Raw genomic sequence first — 13,919 nt, forward strand, 5'->3', positions numbered from 1 at the left:
GGCAAGGTTGTAGCTTTTGCTTTGCTTTCTTCCGCGGCATGCTTCACGATGCAAATTCAAATGAGCAATGGGACTTCTACGTGCCTCTTTTATTTAGATTATGTCAACCTGATTTAATTAACAAGTTCATAGAAATTTTGTAATTTTGTGATTGTGAATAATTGAAGGCTTGTATGGATTCGCAAGAATATTTTGATGTTAAGATCTTAATTAAAAGTTTTTAAATTTTCCTAAGAAATATGATGAGTTCGTCTCACATGTCGAACCCCAAATCCTATAAAACTCCCTCTTTTACATATAAGGCCAACTGGGCTCCAACTGATTGGCAATCTTTAAGTAATATGAAGACGGCAGATATTTATACTCTCCATATGTAACTTGAACTTGACAACTTTAAGCATTTAAGGACATGGCAATTCTTCTCTCATCGTAATAATGACGCAACAATTTTGAGGTCACTCTAATAATCAGATATCTTTAAAATCTATTTAGTGTTTATAATAGTTCAAGATGTATATGCTGGTATATTGGAATCTTTTAATGACTAAAGGTACACTTATGGGCCGATTTTAAGAAGTTCCTGCATCCACAATGCCGGATCTAGTTCAAATCTGCGGCAAGCATTCTTACATATAACCCCCGTTGAAAAGCTAATATTACTCTCCTACCTGCGTATATCTCCGGTATGATGACGCGCACTGATATCAGCGGGCGTAACGGTATCGTCTGTTTGAGAGGCCTATCTGATGGTAGAAAACTAGAAACCCTAGATCGGTCCTGCCATTCCAATTCTCCTCTACCTCTCCATCTCCCTCTCCCTTGGCTCTCCTCGGCGACGCCGAGCTGCCGAAGGTCTCCCGCCGGCCGCCCTACCACCGCTGCCACCGCCCTCAGAACCGGCAGCCCACCGCGTCCCGCCGGTGCGCGCTTTTCCCTTCGTTCCTCCCCGTCTTTTTTTCTTGGATCCTTGAGGGATTTTTCTCTTCTTCCTTAATTGTTTATTGCTATCTCTTTTATCTCTTCTTACCTTGGTTCCGGCAGCCTACTTGCCATTGCCTAATTTTCTTTCTCTCGACCACTATTTGGTCGTTGGGTCTCCAGCTCTCCCCTAAACCAGCATCTGGTGGCTTGGACAGACAATGATGTCGTGATATCTAGGATTAGAGTGTTTCTTATATTAATCCGTACCCAATTTCGTGTGTTATGTAGAATGCGATGTTCTTGGGTCATCCAAGAAACTGTTTTCTGGTGACTGAATGATTGTTTAATACATCTTATTGTCATATTTAATAAAGCTCACTCTAGAAGTCGTTCTTACCTGTTCTGAATTTATTGCTAAGACAAATATATGATAGTAAATCGAGTGTTCTAACCTCATATGCGTATAAGGTTGGGGAACTGATTTGAGAAATACATGCCAATGCGAAAATTGAAATTTTGAAGGGGATAAATGTCTAAATCATTTGTTATGTTTCTATGACATGTGCAAACTGTAAGTATAAGCAATTTCCACATGTCCTATTAATCATTTCTAGGTGCCCATTCCTATTGAATGCCACTTGAATTTTCATTCTTTTACTTGATTAGGTAATTGTTGCAGAGTTTCTTTATTTTGCTAGCTAATTATGATGTGGAAAATGTATTGAAATGAAAATACCATGCCAGCGCGCCCATAGCTAATAATCTTTCAAGGAAACCAAAATAAAGGTTACGACAGCATTAAGAATATAAATGGTTTAATCATTAAAAAAACAAAGGTTATTGTGATATTATCCTAAAATCAACACCTAGTGATGCTAATTCATAAACTCTAGTAAAAAAAAAAAAACCTTTACTGTAACTATTATGATATTTTTGAAAAAATGTTGATTTATCTAAACAAGAGATTTTTACTATAATATATCCAAAAGTATTATTTTCGTACAAGCTTCTCAGCACCTGCAATAACACCATATGGAAAAATCCCCTTTAATCATAAGGTTCATACTTCTTTCTAATCCTTTTAATGTAATTTATTAGGTGCGAACAAACTCCAACCAAAATTAGAGCACTAGATTCCATTAGAAATCTATAGTTAATTATAATTGGATATTCCATCCTAAATTTTAGTATTTCATTTTGTCCTCTACCCTCTTTACTTTGTCTGGTAATATGTTGGAAGTATGAAGGTGGAGATGACCATGATAGAGGAATCTCATGAGTAGGGTAAAATGAGTTGCCATGTCCTTAGTAAGGTATGTTGTCTTGAGTGTAAAGCGAAGAGCTTAAAAAGAGGAGGGTGTAGATCAAAGAATACTTTGATCGAATTACTGGAAAGAAAGATTTGAAGCTCCCCGTTTGTAGGTTTTTGCCGCAAATAGATCTAGATGTCTAACTGAAAAATGAATACCAGGCCATGCAACATCGCTTCATCTCTATGCTACTATTAACAATATTCTTCATCTTCATGTTTTTATGTTTTAGGAAGGTAGGGAAACTTGTGTTTGGTTTTGGCTAGATCGAATGGGTTATGATTTTGGTAGTTTAGCTCTTGTTTTGGCAGCTTTGCTTGAAGAATTTAAGAATTATAAATTAATTAAAATCAAGGAGATATAGGAAAAACAATTACTAAATCATGAAAATAAATTATACATTATAATACATATAAAATAGTTCTTACCTTTGGATTATTTTAGTAGCTTTGCACTGAGATGATGAAAAAATAACTAAAAGATGATAATGTAAAGATAATCATATTTATAGTGTCACATATAATTGTAGTTTGATAGCAATCTCATGTGTGACAATCAAATATCTATGAGATTTGAGTTTCAGGGTAGCCAGACCTCCACCATATCTGTTTGAATCATAAAATTGCAGATCTTTTTAATACACACAAAGTCTAAATTTAATTTAGACAGGATCCTCCCAACATTGAAAGAATGATGAATTGGCAAAACAATGGCACGGGTTTGTTTTTGAGGCTCCAAGTGAAACTTCAAACTTTAAGTTCTGCTTAGTTCTTTTTTTTTTTTTTTTGACTTTGTTGTTAGAGAACATCTATTCTGCATATCAAGTGTAAATGCAGTTTTGATGCATAATGAGACTGTTTTCATTATTCAGACAGCTCCTGCAGATGCACCATGCAAGGCTTGAATATTCCTTTTGTAGGACATCTTTTTCTTACCCAGGATCTTTATTATTCTTCTTTTATGGTTTTTAATTTATGGTTTTTAAGTGGGTTCCACCAATGTTTCATCCGTACACATACACACACGTCCATCTGTCTATATTTATGTATGAATAGGGAAAGCTAGAATACTTTGGGAGTTGTTGGCCCATTCTTTCTTTGATCAAAAGTAAATGCTAGCCCCTTGAAAATAATATTCAGACCTTTGATCATGATCTATCATGATTTTGGAAAAAAAAATCAAGTGCTTTAGAGATTTCTTACTTCGCATCAAGTAAGCACAAAATGGAGGGTAACAATACAAGTAGTGTGCTATTTTTTTTTGGCAGACCATGTAATTAACCAATTTTGTAGCGCTTGATGCATAAGTAAGACTTAAGGGACCTCCACAGCTTGTGATTTTTGGTTTCTATCCAACACAAACATCATACATCATGATCAACAATTTTCATTTTAAAGGGCTGTTATTAATTTACTGATTTTGCATGATGTAGTAGGGATCAACCACTCCTAAAAGTCTTTTAGCTTTACTCACTCTATATATGTATGTACATATTTGGATATTATGAGGTTTGAAGTGACTCTCATATCCTCCCTATAATGATTGACCATTTTGTTTGCTTAATATTGGATCTGATAGCAGCCTTTTGCTCTTTGTTTCACTTGTCTAGAGAGTTTGAAGTATCCTTTTCTCGCTACGTTAGATACTCCACCAGTGTCATAAACACCTTTCCTGTTAAAGGTTTCTTTGGTGATGCCACTTTGCTGTTCCATGGTGTTTTTATGGGATCTTGGATTTAGTTTGTTGTATGATCGTTTGACCTTCTACAACTAAGTTGCAGTTTGTCTATGGTGGATATTCTCTTTGGCACTTCCTGTTTGTCCTTATCAAGCTAATGAAATGCACATGTTTGTTTGTGGGATGTAATTTATCTTGGTAGTCTCCAGGCTGCAATGCTAAGCATTTTAGAGTTTTTTTGGTCCATCACATGACCTTTTATGGTTTGACAAGCTAACCTTGTTTATTTCATTATTGTTTGCAATCCAATACATTGTGCACGCTAAAGCTGTTTTTTGTCCTCTATCAACATTTTCTTCTATCACAAAGTTTTATCTTCTTCCTCCTGCAACTTGACCCTCTAATTTGACCCTTAAAACATGCATTTATATATAGATTTATGTCCCAAAATATTATACATAGTTTCATTCATTTTGGAAAAATTCATACTTGAAGTTCTTTCAGATTTTCAATTAATGGCTCGGGCTGGGACAGATGAGGATTGATCCGAATTCTATATAAGCTTTTGAGTGCACAAATCGATGCGATCCAATTATCAAGCCTGACTCAACCAAAGATTGTATAAGCAATCTGAAAACTTAACCAGTTCGAAGAAAGGATGGAGTTTACGATTTGGGGTTAGATGAAGCCGACAATTGAATTGCTTTTTTTTTCTTTCTTTTTGTTGCTTTTTATTCTGAGGGAGGGGAACAGGTTGGAGGTTTTGAGGGTGGGTGAAGGCAGAATGGCAGAGGCTTACCTCGGATGAATGGATGATAGGTAGAGAGAGAAATGTGGGAGAGTGAGAGACTTACCTCGGCTCCAGGACGTGGTTGTTGCCAGTCCCTCCTCACTACAGTTGATGGGGATGATAGTGAAGAGTGATGGTGACCGGAGCGATGGAGCGTAGGGCATGGTCTATCCTCTTTTGGGGATAGTGAGGGCAGGGGATGGATGAATGGGTGCTCTCTCTTTGATACTCTGACTAATATAGATGCATTAGGTTCCACCCTTAGAGCTTGATCTAACAGCAAACCTATGACATATTTTATTATACATGTTTTTTGTATAATGTATAATTAAGTCAAGCTAGTATATAAACAATTTGCGTCGATCCAAACACAAGCCTAGTCAAATTTCTTAGTCAGGTTATCCAGTCAAATTAACCTACCAAACCTTAGTTGTGGGTCAGAATCTGATATGTCGACTGGCCTAACTTCAATGACCCAATTTAAACTCATCTTATTGTCTGTGTGATTATTTTGCTGATATTTGTAACTTGTTATCTAGTTCCTCCTCTTCTGCATTGGTTCTGGACCTTAGTGTACGATAACCTCCTTCCTCTGTATGTGTAATTCTGTTTGTAAGTTAATTTTGTAATAATTAAGCTGTTTCCAGTAGTAGCAAACCATCTTGGGTTGAATATAAAGCCCTAGAGAGACTTTAATTGGCATGTTATATGAATTGAATTAAGCTTTCTTGTTCCCCATGGATGACGGGATCATGACAAGTGGAAAAAAACACTTGCTTTCAGTTGCAATTTGAGCTCAACATGTCGGACAGGAAGACCACTGATGCGAGTGAGCATGCTTCTGAGGAGGTTCCTGAACTCATGGACCAAAATGAAGAGAATTCAATGCCGTCATCCCAAGCAGAGGTGATAATTCTGGTTTCCTTTCCTTTCCATTCTTTCCTTTTCTTTTTTAAATAAATCTGAAAATAATTCTTGATCTATTAGATTGATTAATTATTGGAATTTTCTTCTTATAGGTGAAAATGCATGATGAATTGGTTTGTGGCTTTGAGCCATTCTAGTCTGCTGTGTGAGATTCCAAATCATGTTTGATAAGACTGGTTTCGTCTCTTTTACAGGAGGAAGCAATCAGGAAAAAATATGGAGGAATAGTACCCAAAAAACCACCACTTATATCCAAGGTATTTGCTCTCTACCTATTCTAGTTGGAAACTATCAATAATGCCGCTTTGCATTGAGCTGAAAAATGCTTTGTATTGGTTGTTTCAAAGATTTAACTTGTTACATTCAGGATCATGAACGTGCTTACTTTGATTCTGCTGATTGGGCTCTAGGAAAGGTAATGCTGTATGAATCTATATTCAACAGACTGTATGATGTGGTTTTCATCTAACAGAAGTACAGAACCAGCTAGGCATATGATTGTCTAATTCTATATATTCTTGATGCCCAACAGCAAGGTGCACCTGTTGAGAAGCCCAAAGGACCACTCGAGGCACTTCGCCCAAAATTGCAGGTGATAAATTTATATCCCTTTCCCAGCATGCTCCCTGACATTCTATCGTGTAAAACGGAAAGTTCCTTTTCTCCACAATAACTTGTTCTTCAGGTATGCACATAGATAGATGCATGATATAGTTTTTCTATTGTTTCGTTTCTAGAGGGAGGGAAATACGAATGTGCCTTGATTTCTGCTTGCTTTTGCACTTGCAGTTTATGAATTGACTTTCATGCTACGTACATCATATGTTTTTTATGCTTATGTTACTTTAATTCATGTTTAGCCTACGCCGCACCAGCAAGTGCGTTCACGGCGTTCTATATACACGTCTTCAGATACTGATGGTATTTCTGATGATTATCATTTCCATTGCTTTATTATCTTTCGTTGTTATAAAATTGGCAACTGCTAACTTTCATCTGGTTACCCTATAGAGGGAGGCAATGCTGCTCCTGAGGCGAACAGCAATGAGTGACTTCAAGGCCATGTCCATTTGGAGAGCCTTTCCGTCTCACCATCTTTCGTTGTTTCTTTGGTGAAACACAATTGAGTCCATTTTGTAGGCTTGCGTGAATAAGCAATTAACAGCTTTTCGCTGCATTTGCTGCTGTCATTTGGAATCTTCATGGCCTCTGCATCTGAGACTGGTGGCAATGGAACTACCACTGATGGTTTATAAACTTAGAATGACATCTAGCTCATAACCAGCATGCTTCATGTTATTTTAGCGAAATGGCCTGGATTACTACTTATTGTCGTGATTATAAAGTGTTGCAAGTTAGCACATGGTATTTATTAACCAAGTTCGAGGCACGAGAACTAGTTACTATAACCCCAATGATCAAAGTGTTCTTAACTGCCTGGAGTTAAACACAGAGATATTTTTCTTGTGTCGGTGAACCAGTGACTCATGAAGCTCTCTTCACTGCATCAAAATTCCAATTCTAGGAAAGCGTCCAAAACGTTGCCTTCTTGAGGGGTCCTGCTTTGTTTGGTTCGGTTGATGATTTAACAGGACAGAAACCTTTTTACATTGATTGAAGACTCATTTTCTAGATTACATCATTCCTTGTACGATTTATGCTTCCGATCATATGATAAATTGCTTGTCTATCATCACATCACTGTAACGGAAGTCACTAAAAATCAGGGATTCCTGGACGCTGTCTTTGTTTTGAAGTGGAGCTGTCTAGATCGACATTAAGCTCTAGTGCCATGTCACTTTTGGTCTTCCACTGAGCATGGTGTACGATGTCACTTGCGTGCTTTTGCTATCAACGGATCGTAAAAGTAATTAAGTAGAATTATAAAGACAGAGACATCGTCATTAAGTTAAACTATAAAAACAGAGACGTCATGTTGATGACTTTATGCATTGCTTCATTTCTTGACCTTTTACTTTCTTAGGTCCTTTTTTAAAAAAACGTCCATCTTATTTATTTACGTAACAAATGCTCATATGTTTGCATGTAAGCTATAACATCTCATGCAATCAGTTAAAAATAGCCGTAGCTAAATTTATAGATATTTTCAAAATGGAAGCATCCCTCGTCCGGACCACAAGATTACTCAGACTTATTGGTTCTATTTATTACATGCTAGTTGCACCTCGGAATATTTTGGGCACCCATTAGATCTTAATTCACACCGCTTGCTGGGTAGCTTTTGGGAATTCCAATTTAGTGGGCCTTTTGATATAATCAAATAGATCACAAGGGCGCCATATTTTAGAAGCCCAATTTATGTGATTGAATAAATCCTTCTCTATTTGTTGTGGGTCGACAACTCTTTTTTGTTCTTCAAACTCCGATTCGTATTTGGTAGTACTTTGAGTAGCAAACCTTCTTGATATATATTAAGAGAACCATTCCATCCCTTTCCAATGGGTTGGTGCACATCCCAGCATTTCTGCTTGATTGTGGGGATCCTCACCACCCTACAAAACGTTACATATTACGTCTTTGTTCGAAAGAATCAGAGACTCGAGTCATGGTGAATTTCTTTGATATGCTAAGAGGGCAGCATGATAAGTTCGTTTCATGAATATAAGGCATGCTGTAAAGATGATAAATACAAGTAGGGATATCATTAACCGCAAACTATAAAGATTATTTAAACAGGGGAAGCTAGAAAATTCTTATTTGCCATCTTAATTGATCAATTTCTTTTAAGCCTAGACATGAAATATTACTGCATGCTCACCTCCAAAATCCATATACCTATTAATGTTCATCTGAAACAATAGTGAAAAATAGAAAAAAGATAGGCAAAGCCAACTCGGGCATTGAGCTATGTTAAGATTGATTCATTATACTGAAGAGATCTTCCAACTTGAACAAAGTTAGAGTTGCAGATGTTCGCACCACTCACCCAATTGAAAAGGCTTACACTAACCTGATATCAACCGGAGCCCAAGCTCAGTTTAGTTGCAAAATCATCTTAAATAAATGAACTTGAATATCAACACTTTGTCAAATTTCTGAGTTTAACCTAAATTTAGATTTGTTTGGCCCTTTCTTTATAACAAAAATTAGATCATATCCAGCAAATTTGACAATTTATATGGCAACTTACTTAAAAGAAGAAAAGAGTAAGCAAGGTCATATATACATTTGCCTTCTTCTTCACATTCCTTTGATCATCTATCTTCCTATTTATTTTGTTGAATTTTCTCACTTTTATTTCTTAGGTTTAATAATGTACATATATATGCCATCTCCTAGTGTTACTCCCAAACTTTGCAAACATTCTGACCATTAACCGCCATGAAAGGGAAGAGGGGGGGGGGGGGGGGGGGTGGGGGTGATAAGTTGGCTTCCGACTGCGGATCATACATGCAGACAGACTAATATGAGAACAGCACAAAAGGTAAGGGTGCATATGTCAATACACAAATAAATTAATTCTCAAGGTAGAAACTCTGATCTCAAACATTTTCTTAATGACCACCAAGGTGGTAGCACGGTTGAAATGGAGCTTAGATTCCACCGGAGTGACCCAGGTTCGAAACGCGCGGACGTCGATTAAATGTGGGGACCGGATGCTCCCGCCTAGTTTATTCGATGGGTCGCCATCTGATCTGCCGGTACCGAGGTGGCGCTGAAGTGACGTACTCACACGTGGGTAATGAATCAGTGGGGGAACCCATGGGTCAGGGAGAGTACGTGAAAACTTGCAGCCTGCATCAAATATTTCCTAGTGGAAGGGGGGGCCAGTGGGGGCTGCTATACGGGTGAGTTTATTCTCTACCCCTCCTACTTTTTACCAAAAAAAAAAAAAATCCCTGAATGAAAGATATTATAAATATTAGACAAATACCGTGTCTTTCCTTTAGGTAAACTTATTTTATTTTTGTTTGGGAAAGAAATTGGAGAAACATAAGTGCATAAATATGTATCTATGCCATCTCCTAGTTATCATCCACAGCGGCATAAAATTTTTTTTTTCTAAGGTTGTCCCAACCGGCTCAAACCTTTCTGGAACTCTCTAATTGACTCTACTCAAACAGCCTACTTTCAAAGCAGATCTATTCTCGACGATATCCTCAAAAAAGGGGTCTAAACTCTAATCTGGGGCTGGTCTGCAAACTTGATTTCACCAAAGCTTTTGATAAGCTCGATGTGGACCATCTCTTCAAATTGCTTGAAATCAGAAGCTTCTCTTCTAGATGGTGCAGTTGGCTCAGAAATTTGCTCCTCTCTTTAAGGTGGCGGCGGGAATCGGATCCCTTGCAGTAGGGGTCTTCGTCAAGGGGATCCTCTTTACCCTTATCTTTTCATCTTTTAGGCGCTCGGCACGCTGTAGGCGTGTGGCGGCTCAAAAGTATTGCAATTTGCTGATGACATCCTGATCTTTGCGAAAACCAGAAAGAATTATATTCACAAATTTATTCTCTACTGCTTTGAGCTGACTACTAGTTTATCCATCAATTTTCAAAAAAGTTTCATGGCTTTTTCTTTTTTTTTTAATTTGGTACAACAGCGGCTCACATCCTACACAATAAAAGTTTTTTTGATTCTTTTAGTTACTGATTTATGGATCGGATTTCATTCGATCCATGGTTGGGAACTAATGATTGGTTCGGTCTACAACGATTTTGGATTGGCTCATAACGATCAAATTATATCTAATCGGACTATATTACCCTAAATTTTTATGAAATACAAGATGCTCATTGAATGATAAGGAAACTAATGTTCACTTATACGACACAACTTGGCCATGCCCTATTTCGAATTTCTATTCGACACTAATAAACATTAATATTGGTATTGGTTATTCGTCAATCCCAACCCAATAAATACATTGGGAATATATTGTTGCTAGGATTAGATCGAGCACCAGTGAATTCGTATCCGGTCAAAAGTGGGTAGCTCTTGGAACAAATAGGGTCGAGCGCAGCTCTTGTTCTCTTTCCCTTTCTTTGATCGAGCGCAGCGAGAAGCAAATCTGGCGTACTTTGTGCTCAAAAGCCTTCCTTCTTTTCTTTCGAAGCCCGAAGCCTCATTGGTTCATCCAGCTCCTGCTGCTCTGTCAAATGCCGTCACGTCATTATGTATTGAACAGAGGAAAAAGCTTCTGTAACGGTTGGATCAAATTTTTGGCTTTGCCCAAGGTTAATGATGTTGGTTAAAAAGGGGAAGAGAGGAATTGATTAAGTTCAAAAAATCGGTTAGGAATCGTACCGCTTCTTTGAACCATTTGCTATCGACCCCATTTCTCTTCGGATGTGGATGCGGCCAACAAAATCTGAAAACAATAAAACAGATAAAGAATTCGGCACTATATCACGCTTCCTCCAAACAAAATCTCCAGAATGGTGAGCCGCATAGGATGCAACCCAATCAGCTGTATAGTTAGCTTTCTTGTAGATATGTGTAGCTTGATGGGCATTACACTTCTGCAGCAGTCCGCGAATGTAGATTTTCACCGTAGCTTTAATCACCTCTCCGGTCACTATTTTGGATGATTATGCCTCTTGGTTAAATTGTAGCTTTTCACCTCTACCTTTTTACTTATCTTGGGCTGTCTCTAAACGGTGGGCGCTAACGAAATTAGACTGGATGCCATTAATTCAGAAGTTTGAAACTAAACTCTCGACATGGAAGGGTAAATTTATTTTCTTTTGGGGGTAGCTTAGCTCTGGTAAATATTGACCTCTGCTCTATCCCTCTTAAAAAAAAAACATTCAAAAAAGAAAATAGGTTGTAGAATAGCAAGAAATATGATAATGAGAACTTCTTAATTGAAGAAAGCCAAATAAGCATAAAAAAATCGATATAATGAGAAAGATAATAAAATAAGTTCTACATACCGGCCTCCAATCTTCGGAGATTGAGGATAAGTTCTATGGCATATGACCCAACTCGAACGACGAGATTTTTTTTTTATCATTAAAAAAAAAGAACAACAAGAGCTTTCTTTCCAACGTACCGGGCTCCACCATCATAGTCGAGTGCATGAACAAGCTCCCCGGTAAAATTCTAAAGCTTGGGATAATCTGGGACCATGCCAAACCCGTTATTCCGCATAGCTAGTATAATTAAACTTTGGCTTGGTAGACATCCCACTTAACAGTATTGGTGTCTTTGGGCAGTCATATCTTCCCACACTTAGCATCTTTGTCTAACTCAACCGAGAGTCCCAGATCTTCTCGGCGAATATCTGATGTTAGACTAAATACAGACGTGCATGGATCCACACATACTCCTTCTGTTTAAGCTCTAACGTCCTCATTGGGCTAAGGGTCCAAATCTATTCAAATCTAATCACATGCACTGTAATTGGCCAGCCTCAATGAGCTTGTATTACAGTTTTCCTTAGTCTATATGCGCCATGGGCCGAATCCACTCTGATACTATTAATAATAACTTAGGACCTTACCCAAAAAAGCTAATCAGAATGTATCATTTGGATTCCATAGTTCTGTATAAGTACTTAAGATCTTTCTAGCGAATAACCAATATGAGACTAAACATACACCTCTATAAATCCCCACACAACGTATTGTACACTTTTCTGAAAATTGGTAATGTCTTTTCCTTTGAGGAAGTTGCCAAGGTGTGGCATACTACATTCGGACAAGAAATGATGAAGAAAGTCAAACTTTAATTGATCGTATAGTGCAACTTTTAGTGGGGAGCAATGCCATTATTCTTCTCGAGCAGCAAGTAATTTGAGGGGAAAGAAGATTGCCAAGTGCAGCTATAGCAAGGGCCAAGCATCTGACACCATATTAAAAACTTCATTTTCTCTCATGTGGTGACTTTATTTACTCCACTCACCACGTTTATTCCTATGTTTAGCCGGGATCATAAGAGGAAACAAGGATGTGGCTGGAAGGATGGATGAACCTCATTAGTTCAAAAAAAATCTTAAAATAGATGGATAAAAAAGAGAGATTCTCCACCACCCCAGCCCATATCCATATTTAGTCGGGGTCATAAGAGGAAACATGGATGTGGCTGGAAGGATGGATGGCCCTCATTAGTTCAAAAAAAATCTTAAAAAAGCTGAATAAAAATCTTAGAAGATTGCCAAGTGCAGCTCTAGCAGGGGCCAAACATCTGACACCATATTAAAAACTTCATTATCTCTCGTGTGGTGACGTTATTTACTCCACTCACCACTTTTATTCCTATGTTTAGTCGGGGTCACAAGAGGAAATATGGATATGGCTTGAAGGATGGATGACCCTCATTAGTTCCAAAAAAAACTTAGAAAAAATGACTAAAATGGACAGATTCTCCATCCACCCCGGCCCACCAATTTGCATCCTCCCAAATTGAGAGGATGCAAGGAAGGACGGACAGAGCATATAAAGAGTGAGTTTTAATAAAATCATAACACTTCTTCTGTTTTTCTATTTATATTCACTATTTCTTAGTTAAGTGTTTATATAAAATTAATTTATCATTTAAATTAAATTATAGATTAATTAGTTATTTATATAATTAATCGGTATAAATTAATTCATATACAATTAATTATTAAAATTATTTATTAAATTAAATTAATATTAATATTTATATAATTTTTTTATGTAATTATAGATTATAAGGTTATATATAACCCTACTTCTTGAGTATGAATAAATATTATAAACTAAGAATAATAATATTTTTTAATCAAAAAGTATTGAAAAATATTATACAAATATCATCCATTCTTTCTTTCATTCCTCCTATACCAAATAGAGAAGAAAATCATTCCCGTCCATCATTCCATATTTCATCAAATGTACAGGAGGATGAATGGAAGATTTATCTATCTTCTTCCTTCTCCATTCTTCTTCTCTATTTATCTTTCGTACCACACATCGGGTATATCTTCTCTCCTCTCTCGTTCTCATAGCAACTATTGAAGGGGCTTACAGAGTGGAGAAGCTTGGATGATGAAGAGATGAAGTTTCAAAAGAGCATCATCAATTCAAACTGGGTTATGACCAGTAGGACAACTTCAAGCCTGATATATATAAACACACGCACATACGTACACATACACAGGGGACCCTTCAAGTCACTTGTTTTGCCAAGAAGACCAACCCTAGGAAGAACAAAAGGCTAATAAACAGCGAAGTTAAGCCACCCTACCATATTTTGCAGAAAGAAGCAGCAGATCATTTGTGATTTACTGATTTAATTATTTTTTGAAAGTTAACCAACATCAACCGAATCTAGTCATCTACCAAACCATGTAGGTTGACATTTTGTTCGAT

At 37.2% G+C, this 13,919-nt stretch overlaps 1 protein-coding gene across 2 annotated transcripts; it reads left to right on the forward strand.

Moving 5' to 3' along the window:
* The first annotated feature begins 719 nt into the window (after positions 1 to 719).
* On the forward strand, positions 720 to 7,073 carry LOC103699131. 2 transcript variants are annotated; one of them, XM_008781208.4, is made up of 7 exons: positions 727 to 920; positions 5,482 to 5,604; positions 5,820 to 5,882; positions 5,993 to 6,040; positions 6,158 to 6,217; positions 6,486 to 6,546; positions 6,637 to 7,073. In XM_008781208.4, exons 2-7 carry the CDS (start codon positions 5,500 to 5,502, stop codon positions 6,675 to 6,677), a joined length of 378 nt encoding a protein of 125 aa, XP_008779430.1. In that variant the 5' UTR covers positions 727 to 920; positions 5,482 to 5,499; the 3' UTR covers positions 6,678 to 7,073. The 2 variants fall into 2 exon arrangements, with proteins under 2 accessions (XP_026657840.1, XP_008779430.1); XM_026802039.2 differs by lacking the exon at positions 6,637 to 7,073 and having other exon boundaries at positions 720 to 920; positions 6,158 to 6,310.
* Positions 7,074 to 13,919: the final 6,846 nt, after the last annotated feature.

The sequence above is a fragment of the Phoenix dactylifera genome, chromosome 9 (assembly GCF_009389715.1).
Source record: "Phoenix dactylifera cultivar Barhee BC4 chromosome 9, palm_55x_up_171113_PBpolish2nd_filt_p, whole genome shotgun sequence".
NCBI lineage: Eukaryota > Viridiplantae > Streptophyta > Magnoliopsida > Arecales > Arecaceae > Phoenix > Phoenix dactylifera.